At 45.6% G+C, this 13326-nt stretch overlaps 1 protein-coding gene across 6 annotated transcripts in view; it reads right to left on the reverse strand.

The window, feature by feature from the left end:
- The window catches only part of LOC116941109 (titin-like), a 127769-nt gene that overhangs the window by 67714 nt on the left and 46729 nt on the right, over positions 1–13326 (reverse strand). For 5 of the 6 annotated variants that reach the window (XM_032951761.2, XM_076066038.1, XM_076066039.1 and 2 more), the window contains 24 exons: positions 12941–13210; positions 12575–12841; positions 11770–12039; positions 11404–11670; positions 10620–10889; positions 10123–10389; positions 9371–9637; positions 8838–9104; positions 8385–8651; positions 7993–8259; positions 7591–7863; positions 7161–7427; positions 6727–6993; positions 4752–4823; positions 4227–4493; positions 3791–4063; positions 3365–3631; positions 2963–3229; positions 2089–2355; positions 1717–1983; positions 1293–1565; positions 864–1130; positions 458–724; positions 38–304 (listed from right to left, as the gene is read on the reverse strand). In XM_032951761.2, coding sequence (XP_032807652.2) covers positions 38–304; positions 458–724; positions 864–1130; positions 1293–1565; positions 1717–1983; positions 2089–2355; positions 2963–3229; positions 3365–3631; positions 3791–4063; positions 4227–4493; positions 4752–4823; positions 6727–6993; positions 7161–7427; positions 7591–7863; positions 7993–8259; positions 8385–8651; positions 8838–9104; positions 9371–9637; positions 10123–10389; positions 10620–10889; positions 11404–11670; positions 11770–12039; positions 12575–12841; positions 12941–13210 — 6240 coding nt within the window. The remainder of the gene's footprint in view (positions 1–37; positions 305–457; positions 725–863; positions 1131–1292; positions 1566–1716; positions 1984–2088; positions 2356–2962; positions 3230–3364; positions 3632–3790; positions 4064–4226; positions 4494–4751; positions 4824–6726; positions 6994–7160; positions 7428–7590; positions 7864–7992; positions 8260–8384; positions 8652–8837; positions 9105–9370; positions 9638–10122; positions 10390–10619; positions 10890–11403; positions 11671–11769; positions 12040–12574; positions 12842–12940; positions 13211–13326) is intronic. The other variant, XM_076066037.1, reaches the window with a different exon arrangement.

Genomic DNA, 13326 nt, shown 5'->3' on the forward strand with positions numbered 1-13326 from the left:
ATATCTCTCCTCTACATATGTGTTATGTGACAATAACCTTTTATTGCCAATATTCCAGAAGTTTGATCATTCTCCGTCTCACAATCGAAACTCCCAGCATCCTCTGGTTGAACGTTGTGGATAACCAGCATGGCCAGGTTACCCTCCAGTTTCATCTCATACTTGTCACTCGGGTGCAGGACTGAGGAGTCCTTTCTCCAGGTGACTCTCGCTACCGGCTTTGAGAAGCGGCAGCGGATAGTCGCAGTTCCATTTTCTTCAACCTCCTGATCATGAAGGGCCTCAGTGATCATCACTGGGGTTTCTGCAGCAAAAACAAACCATGATTGTGTCATGGAAGTCTCAACATGCTCAAATTATTTCAAACCAATTCAGTAATTAATTACCAATCACGTGCAAACTTGTTTTTACATACCGTATAGTAGACAATTATTAAAAACTCATTGGGATAACTAACCTTTCACTCTTAGCACTGCAGAAGTCTGATCATTCTCCGTCTTGCACTCATAGCTCCCAGCATCCTCCAGCTGTACATTGTGGATAACAAGAGTGGCCAGGTTACCCTCCAGCTTCATCTCATACTTGTCACTCGGGTGCAGGACTGAGGAGTCCTTCCTCCAGGTGACCCTCGCTGCTGGCTTTGAGAAGCGACATCGGAGAGTCGCAGTTCCACTCTCTTCAACCTCCTGGTCCCAAAGGGCCTCGGAGATTAGCACCGGGGCCTCTGTCACAAAAAAGAGCATCCAATATTGTATAAAGTAATATTTGAATCCGGATAATTATTCTTGGTAGATAAACTCTTGCACAAAGGTATCCATGACTGTCACTTTAAGGAAAGTCACGTGAAAATGATCACATCTCACCTTGAACACAGAGATTAGCAGACGTGGCTTCATCCCCTGCATCACAAGTGTACGGCCCTGCGTCTTCTGTCTGCAGCTTTGTGACAATGAGACTCGCGACCGCTCCGTCTCTGTGCATCACGTACTTCTGAGAAGGGCTCAGCTGTTTATCGCCCCTGTGCCATGTGACCAGTGCGCTGGGCTGGGACACCTCACACACAAATTCTGCTTCTCCATCCTCCACACAATCTACATCCTCTAGTCGCTTCACAAACTTCACTGGTACCGCTGTGCACACCACAACACAAGAAGATAGACTTTAGAGCACGTTCAATATTAATTATTATGAATATCAACTTAACAAACCAGACATTGAGATGTCATGAAATACACAGGCAACATTTTATGATATTAACATCAAAGATGGGCTTATGACAGTATGTAGCGTACCCTTAATGGACAAAGTTGCTGAGGACGTCTGTTTCCCTGCCTTGAAGGTGACACAGCCGCCGTCCTGCAGAGTGAGGTTGTTGAGGGTAAGGACGTGTGTTTTCCCTCCGTCCACACTGATTTCATTGAACTCGTTATGATACAGCCGGCTCTGATCCAGCAACCACTCCACCTCCAGCACATCAGCGTGGGAGATCTCGCAGGAGAACGTGGCCGAGTTGTTCTCAAACACCTCACAGTCCTCCAGGCCTCTCACAATTTGGATGTCTCGTTCTGGAAAGAAGGATATTTAAATCAGTCGGGGTTGCACTGAAAAGTATGATGAAATAATTATTAATATTCCATAGATGTTTGTTATTGAATTAAAATTGTAAAACTTTGGACCGAGTCTACATTTAATGACATATGCATTAAATAAATTTACCTGTGACGTTGAGCGTGGCAGTGGTGACATCATGACCAGTGTCACAGGAGTACTGCCCAGCATCGTGCAGGCCCAAGTGATGCAGGACCAGTCTGGCCGCTCTTCCATCCTGACTCATCTCACACTTTGCTCCAGGGTAAAGCACCCCACCATTTTTCAGCCACGTTACTGGGGCCCCTTCTTTGGACACCTCGCACACAAACACAGCGTCTCCAAGTTCCTCTTCTGTCAGATCCTGCAGGCCCTTGGTGAAGACGACTGGCTTCTCTGTGAAATAAGAAGACGATCAAATTTATCCCACCACTGTTGCTCTGCGACAAAACTTCAATGAGTAAATCACAAGTAATTTTGAATGTGTCATGAGACAAAAACCTGTTATTTTCAACATTGCAAAAGTCCTATCATTTTCTGTCTCGCACTCGTAGCTCCCAGCATCCTCCAGCAGCACGTTGTGGATGAGAAGGATGGCCATGTTTCCCTCCAGCTTCATCTCATACTTGTCACTCGGGTGCAGGACTGAGGAGTCCTTCCTCCAGGTGACCCTCGCTGCTGGCTTTGAGAAGCGACAGCGGAGAGTCGCAGTTCCACTCTCTTCAACCTCCTGGTCCTGAAGGACCTCAGAGATCAGCACCGGGGTCTCTGTAGCGAAAACAAATCAAGATTGTGTAACGTAAAGGAAGCACGGTTTGCTACGCACGGTGCGAAATATGTTCAACAAACATACATCAAGCTGAGATCATAGCATAGCCGCCAGTCACCCCCGCCATCCACCCCTCCCTGTGCGAAACCCACCCATGCACCCCCTACCTGCGCTTCCCCTCGGTGCACCCCCCCGCACGCCCGCTCGCCTCCACTCGTGCGCCAACTCCCCTCTGCGTGTTAGCCAGCACATGGCCATCAGCCAATCAGAACGCACGCTGGCCGGCACATTGCCAGCCGGGAAGTTAACCAGCCAGCAAATCTTTTTTTATAATATAGTATGACTTAGCACTACCCTCGCATCTCCACGGCCAGGGTGGAGAGTGGGTGGCATTGGGGGGGTGGGGGGGGTGTTATGACGTCGCCACCACGCAAGAATGCGGCTCAGCGCTGTGGATTCCGGGTGACGTCATGACGCAGGTGCGTGCGGTGATGTCACCACTGCGCAACTTGCCTGCCCACATGTCAGACAGCAAAACTTTTGCTTTAATAATCATCATAAGATATGACAACAAATGCATTCTAAAAACTCATTGGCACATCTCACCTTTAACTCTAAGCATTCCACAAGTATGATCGTTCTCTGTCTCGCAGTTGTAGCTCCCAGCATCCTCTGGTTGAACGTTAAGGATAACAAGAGTGGCCAGGTTACCCTCCAGCTTCATCTCATACTTGTCACTCGGGTGCAGGACTGAGGAGTCCTTCCTCCAGGTGACCCTCGCTGCTGGCTTTGAGAAGCGGCAGCGGAGAGTCGCAGTTCCACTCTCTTCAACATCCTGGTCCCGAATGGCCTCGGAGATCAGCACCGGGGCCTCTGTCTCAAAAAAGAGCATCCAATATTGTATAAAGTAATATTTGACTCCGGGTTATTATTGTTGGTAGATAAACTCTTGTACAGAGGTAACCATGACTGTCGCTTGAGGAAAATCACGTGAAGATCACATCTCACCTTGAACACAGAGATTAGCAGATGTGGCTTCATCCCCTGCATCACAAGTGTACGGCCCTGCGTCTTCTGGCTGCAGCTTTGTGACAATGAGACTCGCGACCGCTCCGTCTCTGTGTATCACGTACTTCTGAGAAGGGCTCAGCTGTTTATCGCCCCTGTGCCATGTGACCGGTGCGCTGGGCTGGGACACCTCACACACAAATTCTGCTTCTCCATCCTCCACACAATCTACATCCTCTAGTCGCTTCACAAACTTCACTGGTACCGCTGTGCACACCACAACACAAGAAGATGGACTTTAGAGCACGTTCAATATGAATTATTATGAAGATCAACTTAACAAACCAGACATTGAGATGTCATGAAATACACAGAGAACCTTTTATATCAATATCAAAGATGGGCTTATTACAGCACGTAGCGTACCCTTAATGGACAAAGTTGCTGAGGACGTCTGTTTCCCTGCCTTGAAGGTGACACAGCCGCCGTCCTGCAGGGTGAGGTTGTTGAGGGTAAGGACGTGTGTTTTCCCTCCGTCCACACTGATTTCATTGAACTCGTTATGATACAGCCGGCTCTGATCCAGCCACCACTCCACCTCCAGCACATCAGCGTGGGAGATCTCACAGGAGAACGTGGCCGAGTTGTTCTCAAACACCTCACGGTTCTCCAGGCCTCTGACAATGCAAATGTCTCGCTCTGGAAAGAAGGATATTTAAATCAGTCGTGGTTGGATATCAAAACACTCTAAAGCTGATGAAATAATCATTCATTTTATGGATAAATCTTTTTTTATATTGACCGGACATTTAAATTGTATTACTGTGCCTACATATAATGAAATATATCTTAAATAAATCACCTGTGACATTGAGCGTGGCTGTGGTGACTTCATGGCCAGTGTCACAGGAGTAGTGCCCAGCGTCGTGCAGGCCCAAGTGATGCAGGACCAGTCTGGCCACTCTTCCATCCTGACTCATCTCACACTTGGCTCCAGGGTAAAGCACCCCACCATTTTTCAGCCACGTTACTGGGGCCCCTTCTTTGGACACCTCGCACACAAACACAGCGTCTCCAAGTTCCTCTTCTGTCAGATCCTGCAGACCCTTGGTGAACACCACTGGCTTCTCTGTGGATACATTATAACAAATAATAAGAGGCGTCATCATGCGGTTTAATTGTGATGCAATTAGTTACTTACCGATTGTGGTTTTGGAAACCTGGTGGAATATTACATTGTCATACATTACTAGAGTTTGCTTCTCTTATCTCTCGTAATACACGACTAAGCTGGCAATTGCAATCTATTAATTTCATTAACTGGTTAAACAAGCGTTCACGAACATGCATACTGCCATGCATGCGCTCATGTGAACGGCGACCATACCCATGATGGCAGACAACACAGCCTCCTGTGGCGGCTGCTCCTCCTGGGTTGGCATGGCAACTTCATTTGGAGCTGATAATAACAAAAAAATATAAGTTACAAATGTTCTATATCGTCCTTGGTCTTTCCTTTTACAAACTACACATTTGTATCAGTTGAAAACTCGTCACATAATAAACATTATATACACATGAATTAATCATAATCATCCATGATCTATCCACAGCTGTATAGTTTCCCCACAAATGTACCATCCTAACGATCCAGCGGTGCCATGATCTTTATTGCGCTCTATCTGATCTAATCAAATCCACCTTTACAGTGGTCGACATGTTAGCTTCGATCTGCTCTTTGGGTACCATTCCACCGCCAGCCTCGTCCATAGTCCCTGCTAGCAATGTGTTCTGCCCAAGACCACTTGCTTTTATCAACTATTATCGTAGAGTGTCGGATTTTCATTTGTTCATCGATTTACGTCTTACTTTTTCTGTCAGTGTAATTCCCAGCATGCACCTCTCTCGGCTTCTTTGAACACTTTTCAACGTTGGTTCTTTCGTTCGTGCCAGCATCCATGTCTCAAATCCACAAGTCGCATCAGGCAACATCCACTGATCGAAAACGTTGCTCTTGGATACACTTTTCTTCGTTGCTTTTCATTACGACATAAAATGACTAAATTCACTCCAACCTGCGCTTGCTTGCCTCCTCCAGAGTACCTCCCCCGTCTGTCGCGGCCTGCGGCAATAATTGCTAAGGGTGTAGCAGACACTCTGTTGCGCTTCAGAGTTGTGTACTGACAACAACAAATGTTTTATGCTGCTCTTCAGCAAACTAGTGGCGAATGCCTTTTTTTCTGCTCGTATTTCACTTCAGCCACAGTTTGCACGGTAATCTGCGAAGTTTTTCAGTAATTTCCTGTTGTTTAGTACCGTTGGTTTTCACAACGTATGTTGGACTTCTTTTGCACCGTATATAGCCAACTGTGCTAATCGTAGGTACGGGGAAAGGACAACACACTAAACACAAAAAGCCGTTCTAAAGAAATAAGTTTTACATTTAAGTTTAAAAGTACATAGCTCCAGTGACTTCCTAATATCGGAAGGAAGAGCATTCCAGATGGCCGTAGAAGCGCATCTGAAAACGTGGGATGCAGTGACCATCTTTGCTGATGGTTAGCCAGTTTATAACTCATTACAACTGCGATGTAATGCTACCAGTAGCAAGCCCCAATATCTCTCCCCTTCTCGCCCAACTCTATTTCCCCCCTCTTCACCCGGTTACCTCATTTTCCAGAACAAAAAGGGATACTTGCAAATTAAATACTTCGAAATCCAAACACGCTGGAAAGAGTAACATAAACAATGCGTGTGCATGCGTTTTCCTAACTTTTTCATTTAATAATTAGTTTTTTGATCAGCTGGCATTTTCCACAGAATATGCAAGTCATGAGCTCTCGATTGACACCCAACTCAACGTAACCCAGGGATAGGGGGGCCGTTGCAGGCTATATATTCTCGTAAGCTGTGTTTTAATCCCTTCCTCATGGATAATTTTGGCTAAAAGCCTATTTTTATCCATGCGAATTATATTAATATGTAGATTAAATGAAATACTCAACTAAAAACAGTAAAATCTATGAATAACATTGTTTGCTACGACTCAAAAAAACAAAGTGAAATTTTTACTTTCAAAACGCAGAGTACGAAACTAAATATCCACTATATTCACTTGCTGTGTATGTCTCTTCAAAGACATGCGGTGTACACGGAACACAATAAATGTTTCCTATAATTTAATAGTACCATGAATTTAAAAGTAAACGTAATAAATTACATTAACTGGAAAAATACACATTAAGTCACAGAGGTGCAACACTCCCACCAACACCTCTACCAGTGAGCAGGAGCTCACAGTCAAACGTGAATTATTATCATAGGTCGTGTATATAAATGTGTACCGAATAATGTTGCTTTACCTTTCACAATCAGTGATGCACATGTCCTATCATTCGCCGTCTCACACTCGTAGCTCCCAGCATCCTGTAGCTGCACGTTGTGGATAACAAGAGTGGCCAGGTTACCCTCCAGCTTCATCTCATACTTGTCACTCGGGTGCAGGACTGAGGAGTCCTTCCTCCAGGTGACCCTCGCTGCTGGCTTTGAGAAACGGCAGCGGAGAGTCGCAGTTCCACTCTCTTCAACATCCTTGTCCTGAAGGGCCTCAGAGATCAGCACCGGTGCCTCTGTAAACAAGGTTGATGAAGAAAGGTCATGATTGCAAAACTGGACGGCAACACCAGCGTCGAGGTCGTGTCTTTAAATGTTCGTGAGCTGAGATGGGGGAGAATTACCTTTAGATGATCAAGGCACCTAATAAGTGAAAATTATTATTTTTGTTATTAAGTTTCACCTTGAACGTGGAGTTTGGCAGAGGTGGCGTCATCTCCTGCATCACAAGTGTACGGCCCTGCGTCTTCTGGCTGCAGCTTTGTGACAACGAGACTCGCGACCGCTCCGTCTCTGTGCATCACGTACTTCTGAGAAGGGCTCAGCTGTTTATCGCCCCTGTGCCATGTGACCGGTGCGCTGGGCTGGGACACCTCACACACAAATTCTGCTTCTCCATCCTCCACACAATCTACATCCTCTAGTCGCTTCACAAACTTCACTGGTACCGCTGTGCACACCACAACACAAGAAGATGGAGTTGGACTTTAAAGCACGTTCAATATACATATTTACGTAGATCTACTTAACAAACCAGACATTAAGATGGCATGAAATACACAGATCTTTTCATATCAATATCAAAGATAGGCTTATCACAGCCCGTAGCGTACCCTTAATGGACAAAGTTGCTGAGGACGTCTGTTTCCCTGCCTTGAAGGTGACACAGCCGCCGTCCTGCAGGGTGAGGTTGTTGAGGGTAAGGACGTGTGTTTTCCCTCCATCCACACTGATTTCATTAAACTCGTTATGATACAGCTGGCTCTGATCCAGCAACCACTCCACCTCCAGCACATCAGCGTGGGAGATCTCACAGGAGAACGTGGCCGAGTTGTTCTCAAACACCTCACAGTCCTCCAGGCCTCTCACAATGTGGATGTCTCGCTCTGGAAAGAAGAATATTTAAATCAATTCTGGTTCTCTTATCTAATAATTTATAAAGGTTTAGTGTTCACATAAACTGAAAAAGAAACGTTTAAATTCTCGTGAATGTACTTTTAAAATGTACTAATCACCTGTGACATTGAGCGTGGCGGTGGTGACATCATGACCAGTGTCACAGGAGTAGTGCCCAGCGTCGTGCAGGCCCAAGTGATGCAGGACCAGTCTGGCCGCTCTTCCATCCTGACTCATCTCACACTTTGCTCCAGGGTAAAGCACCCCACCATTTTTCAGCCACGTTACTGGGGCCCCTTCTTTGGACACCTCGCACACAAACACAGCGTCTCCAAGTTCCTCTTCTGTCAGATCCTGCAGGCCCTTGGTGAACACCAATGGCTTCTCTGTGAATTACAAAGAGAGTAGTGTTCATCGTAAAAATCTACTTTAAAAAAAATCACAATTGTATGTATACATGACATGCTGTGACGTGTCACGATGTGTATACGTGTCATGATGTGACACGAACCTTGTACTGTCATCATTGCAGAAGTCTGATCATTCTCCGTCTTGCACTCATAGCTCCCAGAATCCTCCAGCTGTACATTGTGGATAACAAGAGTGGCCAGGTCTCCCTCCAGCTTCATCTCATACTTGTCACTCGGGTGCAGGACTGAGGAGTCCTTCCTCCAGGTGACTCTCGCTGCTGGCTTTGAGAAGCGACAGCGGAGAGTCGCAGTTCCACTCTCTTTAACCTCCTGGTCCCGAAGGGCCTCGGAGATCAGCACCGGGGCCTCTGTAGCAAACAGAAGCCAACGCCATATAAATTCGTAAACGTAGCTTTCATTAACAAAGTCATCCAGTTTTTCTAAGCCTTGAAAAGGTAGCATCCGATGATTTCGTAATATAATTATTTTAAGTGGTATTCTGATTTGTATTGGTAAGGCATAGAAAACTGTTGTTATATGCACCAGTAGCCTACCTGTGACCAAAATAGTAGCTACTGTTCTATCATCTCCAGTGTCACATTCGTAATCTCCAGCATCTTCCAATTCAATATCATAGATGACAAGTCTAACTATGTCCCCGTTCTGGACCATGTTGTACTTTGCGCTCGGATGAAGCAGCTTGGACCCTTTTTGCCAAGCAACCGGCACGTCTGGTTTGGAGAGTCGGCAACTGAGGGTAGCCGTCCCAAACTCCTCAACCTCCTGGTCCCGGAGGGCCTCACGGATCAGCACCGGGGCTTCTGCGAGCGAGACATTATAGGGGCCAGATTACTCAATGAAAAACTATTAGTCGATCAATCCCTTTGCTGAGATTACTGTGAACCATGACAGACAGTGCAGTGAAGTTTGAGCCATTTCAATAAAAATTAAACGCAATTGAGCACAAAAATATATGTGCAGTTTCTGAAAAAAATATATATCTGATTGGACTGAGTTATGTAAATTCGTGAAATAATAATTGCGTCAATGTATGAAACGTTTACACGGTGCGATTGGCGACGAGTACCTTGTATGAGCAGCATTGCCGAAGTCCTGTCGTTGCCTGTTTCGCAGGTGTACTCGCCGGTGTCGTCCAGCTGCACCTTGTGGATGATGAGTGTGGCCACGTCGTGCTCCTGCTTCATCACGTGGTCGGCACTGGGGTGCAGGACTGTGGAACCTTTCTTCCAGGTGACTCTCAGTGGAGGTTTTGAGAAGCGGCAGCTGAGAGTAGCCGTTTCAAACTCTTCAACCTCTTGGTTCTCAAGAGCTTCAGAGATCAGCACTGGAGCCTCTGTGGGTGGATTTTTTTTCGAACACATTAATACCATACTCTTTGGATCTTTCGGTAAAGTCACGTGACTTTACGCCACAAATAATAGCTCAACGAAATGGCTTTTCACGTGGTAATTTACAGAAGCCAAATATTCTAAATACATGTTGATTCTAAATGTGGAGGGAAAAACCAGAGAACCCGGAAAAAAATCCACGTGACCATGGGGAGAGAGACACGCAAACTACAAATATATATAGGCGTCAGGGTCGGGATCGAAACCATGCCCTCCTGTATACCAGGCGAGGTAGTTAACATTTCATCACCTTGAGTCTCAAGACTCAGTGAGGCTCCAGCTTTGGCGAATTCCATTAAAGAGCTTTTGGAATGTGGGAGTGAATCCAATTACCCAGAAAATGCCCATGCATACGAGGGGGTGAAGAACAAACAGCAATACACATTGCATTTGTTCGTGAAGTACAAACACTTGTCATGTGCATGACTACCTTGCACAATGAGCAGCGCCGAGGTTTGATCTTTCTCGGTTTCACACGTGTAGCTTCCAGCATCTTCCAGCTGAACGTTGTGGATGAGAAGAGTAGCCATACCTCCCTCCTGCGTCATCTCGTACTTGTTACTCGGGTGCAGGGCTGAGGAGTCCTTTTTCCAGGTGACTCTCTCTGCTAGTTTGGAGAAGCGGCAGTGGAGAGTCGCTGTTCTAAACTCTTCTACCTCCTGGTCATGAAGAGCCTCACGAATTAGGCCTGGAGCCTCTGCAAGTAAAAAACGTAATACCACCATTTGCTTTTGAGAAACACAAAATAAAAATGCACAGTATATGTATCAATAGTCACATTCTACTTGAAGCAAACCATTAGAAATGGATTAATTGTTCAACGCAACAATTATATGACGTTTGTTAATATGTGAGAGAATAAGACCCTACTGTAACTGTTAAACATAATCATTGCAACACTTTTAACATCTATGTTACAAAACATACCTCTAACTGTGAGCACTGCCGATGTTTTCAGAACATCCCCAATCTCACATTCATATTTTCCTGCATCGCCTGTCTGCAAATTGTACACTGTGAGCTTAAGGATATGTCCAGTTTGGCCAATGGAGTATTTGGAGCCAGGTTGTAGCGGTAAAGTTCCTTTCCTCCATGCCACCTTCATGCCAGCTTTTGAGACTCGGCAGCTGAAAGTGATGTTCCCGAGTTCCTCTCCCTCCTGATCCTGGAGTTGCTCCTCAAGATGAATGGGGGCCTCTGTGGGTGGACGCCAGCATGATCCAGTACAAGCAGCAGACTTGGATCACTCGAGCCGTGGAACAGGGGCAACTTTATGTTTCAAGTTAATTTTTTCAAGCAGGTGAGAACCCACGAGGTACGCGTAGTCACTTCACTTGAAAAGATGAAAGCCACACGAGACCACTGGACATTGCATGATAAGCAGAGCTCGCGGATTTGCAATTACAAAGTAAAGTGGCTCAGGTCACATAGCTAAAACACCATTAGCACGTAAACATCACACATTTGCTGTGAATTAAATCCCTCACTGAGAAGCTAATGGTTAATATTCCAACAGCTGAAAGAGAGATATGCACGAGGATATATTTAGAAGAGACAACTCTGATTGAAAACATACATTTGTTAATGCATGCCTAACAACATCACTATTACATATTATCATTGTCCAAACTCAATTTGACAGGTATCGCCATTTATTAATGTAATGTTTAACCAAGAAAATATTGAAATTCCGTCATTGGCTAAAGTTTACCTGTCACAGTGAGTTTTGCAGACGTTTGGAAATTTCCAGAGTCGCACGTGTACTGGTCACTGTCTCCCAGCTCCACTGAGCTGATGACGAGGCTGGCCTTCCTGCCCTCGCGCACCATGCGATACTTGGCTCCAGCTTTCAGGGTCTTCTTGCCCTTGAGCCACACGACAGGAGTGTCTCCACGAGATGTTTCACACGTCAGCTCAGCCTCGTGTCCTTCCTCAACTGACAATTCTCCCAGCTCTTTTGAGAATTCAATAGGGAGCTCTGAAAAAGAAAATTAACATTGTAATTGGTCGTTAACATGTTATTATAACAATTACACATTCAAATCTTACCTACGTGAGTTTTAACGAGGAGCTGTACCTGTGACGTTCAAGGTGGCACTGGTTTTCTCAAAGCCCGAGTCACAGACGTACTTTCCGCTGTCTATTAACTCCACGCAACTGATCTTGAGCACCGCTGCCTTTCCATCTCGCTTCACATGGAACCGCTTGTCGCTACCATCCAGCAGCTGATCATCGTGGTACCACTGCACTGGGGACCCGGCCTTGGAGGTCTCACACGAGAGGGTCACTTCACCCTCTGCCTGGACTTGGGTATCGGACAGAGGTTTGGTGAATACAACTCCAGCTTCTGAAAGAAAATATGCGGATATTTTTCTTTTAAGTCAGTTTCCGAATTAAAGACGTTACACACATGTCTCTGTCTACATAATACATTATGCACTTGAATATCATATCATCTGGTTTAGGTGTGTCGATCATAAGGACATCAGTGGGCTTGGGCAGGGCACTTTGCAAGAAAGGATGATGGTAAAGTGGATTAGACAACTGACAACCAAAGAAGAGAAGACGGCCGAGTGAACGGGCGCTGCAGGGATTGAGGGATGAGATTAGCTCGTGCAGGAGTGGGATGGATTGTGGCATCGTGAAACCATGAAGGAATGTGATGACGTGGAGATAATTGAATGAGTCTGAGAATAAACCATGTCTGATGATGATATAATAAATGCACATGGTAACATTTGTACATCACTATCAAGACGGGTTCCTTGATGGAAAAGGCCAATATCAATGTGTACAATATCACCCGTGGTTTCAAATGCATTACAATCACAAAAAACAAAGCATAATCGGATTCACCACAGATTATACATTTCATTATTTACCTGTCACAGTGAGCTTTGCTGATGTCTGGAAGTTTCCAGAGTCGCACGTGTACTGGTCACTGTCTCCCAGCTCCACTGAGCTGATGACGAGGCTGGCCTTCCTGCCCTCGCGCACCATGCGATACTTGGCTCCAGCTTTCAGGGTCTTCTTGCCCTTGAGCCACACGACAGGAGTGTCTCCACGAGATGTTTCACACGTCAGCTCAGCCTCGTGTCCTTCCTCAACTGACAATTCTCCCAGCTCTTTTGAGAATTCAATAGGGAGCTCTGAAAAAGAAAATTAACATTGTAATTGGTCGTTAACATGTTATTATAACAATTACACATTCAAATCTTACCTACGTGAGTTTTAACGAGGAGCTGTACCTGTGACGTTCAAGGTGGCACTGGTTTTCTCAAAGCCCGAGTCACAGACGTACTTTCCGCTGTCTATTAACTCCACGCAACTGATCTTGAGCACCGCTGCCTTTCCATCTCGCTTCACAAGGAACCGCTTGTCGCTACCATCCAGCAGCTGATCATCGTGGTACCACTGCACTGGGGACCCGGCCTTGGAGGTCTCACACGAGAGGGTCACTTCACCCTCTGCCTGGACTTGGGTATCGGACAGAGGTTTGGTGAATACAACTCCAGCTTCTGAAAGAAAATATGCGGATATTTTTCTTTTAAGTCAGTTTCCGAATTAAAGACGTTACACACATGTCTCTGTCTACATAATACATTATGCATTTGAATATCATATCATCTGGTTT

The sequence above is a fragment of the Petromyzon marinus genome, chromosome 10 (genome assembly GCF_048934315.1).
Source record: "Petromyzon marinus isolate PM22_M1 ecotype Great Lakes invasive population chromosome 10, UKy_Petmar_22M1.pri1.0, whole genome shotgun sequence".
NCBI classification, from domain to species: Eukaryota; Metazoa; Chordata; class Hyperoartia; order Petromyzontiformes; family Petromyzontidae; genus Petromyzon; species Petromyzon marinus.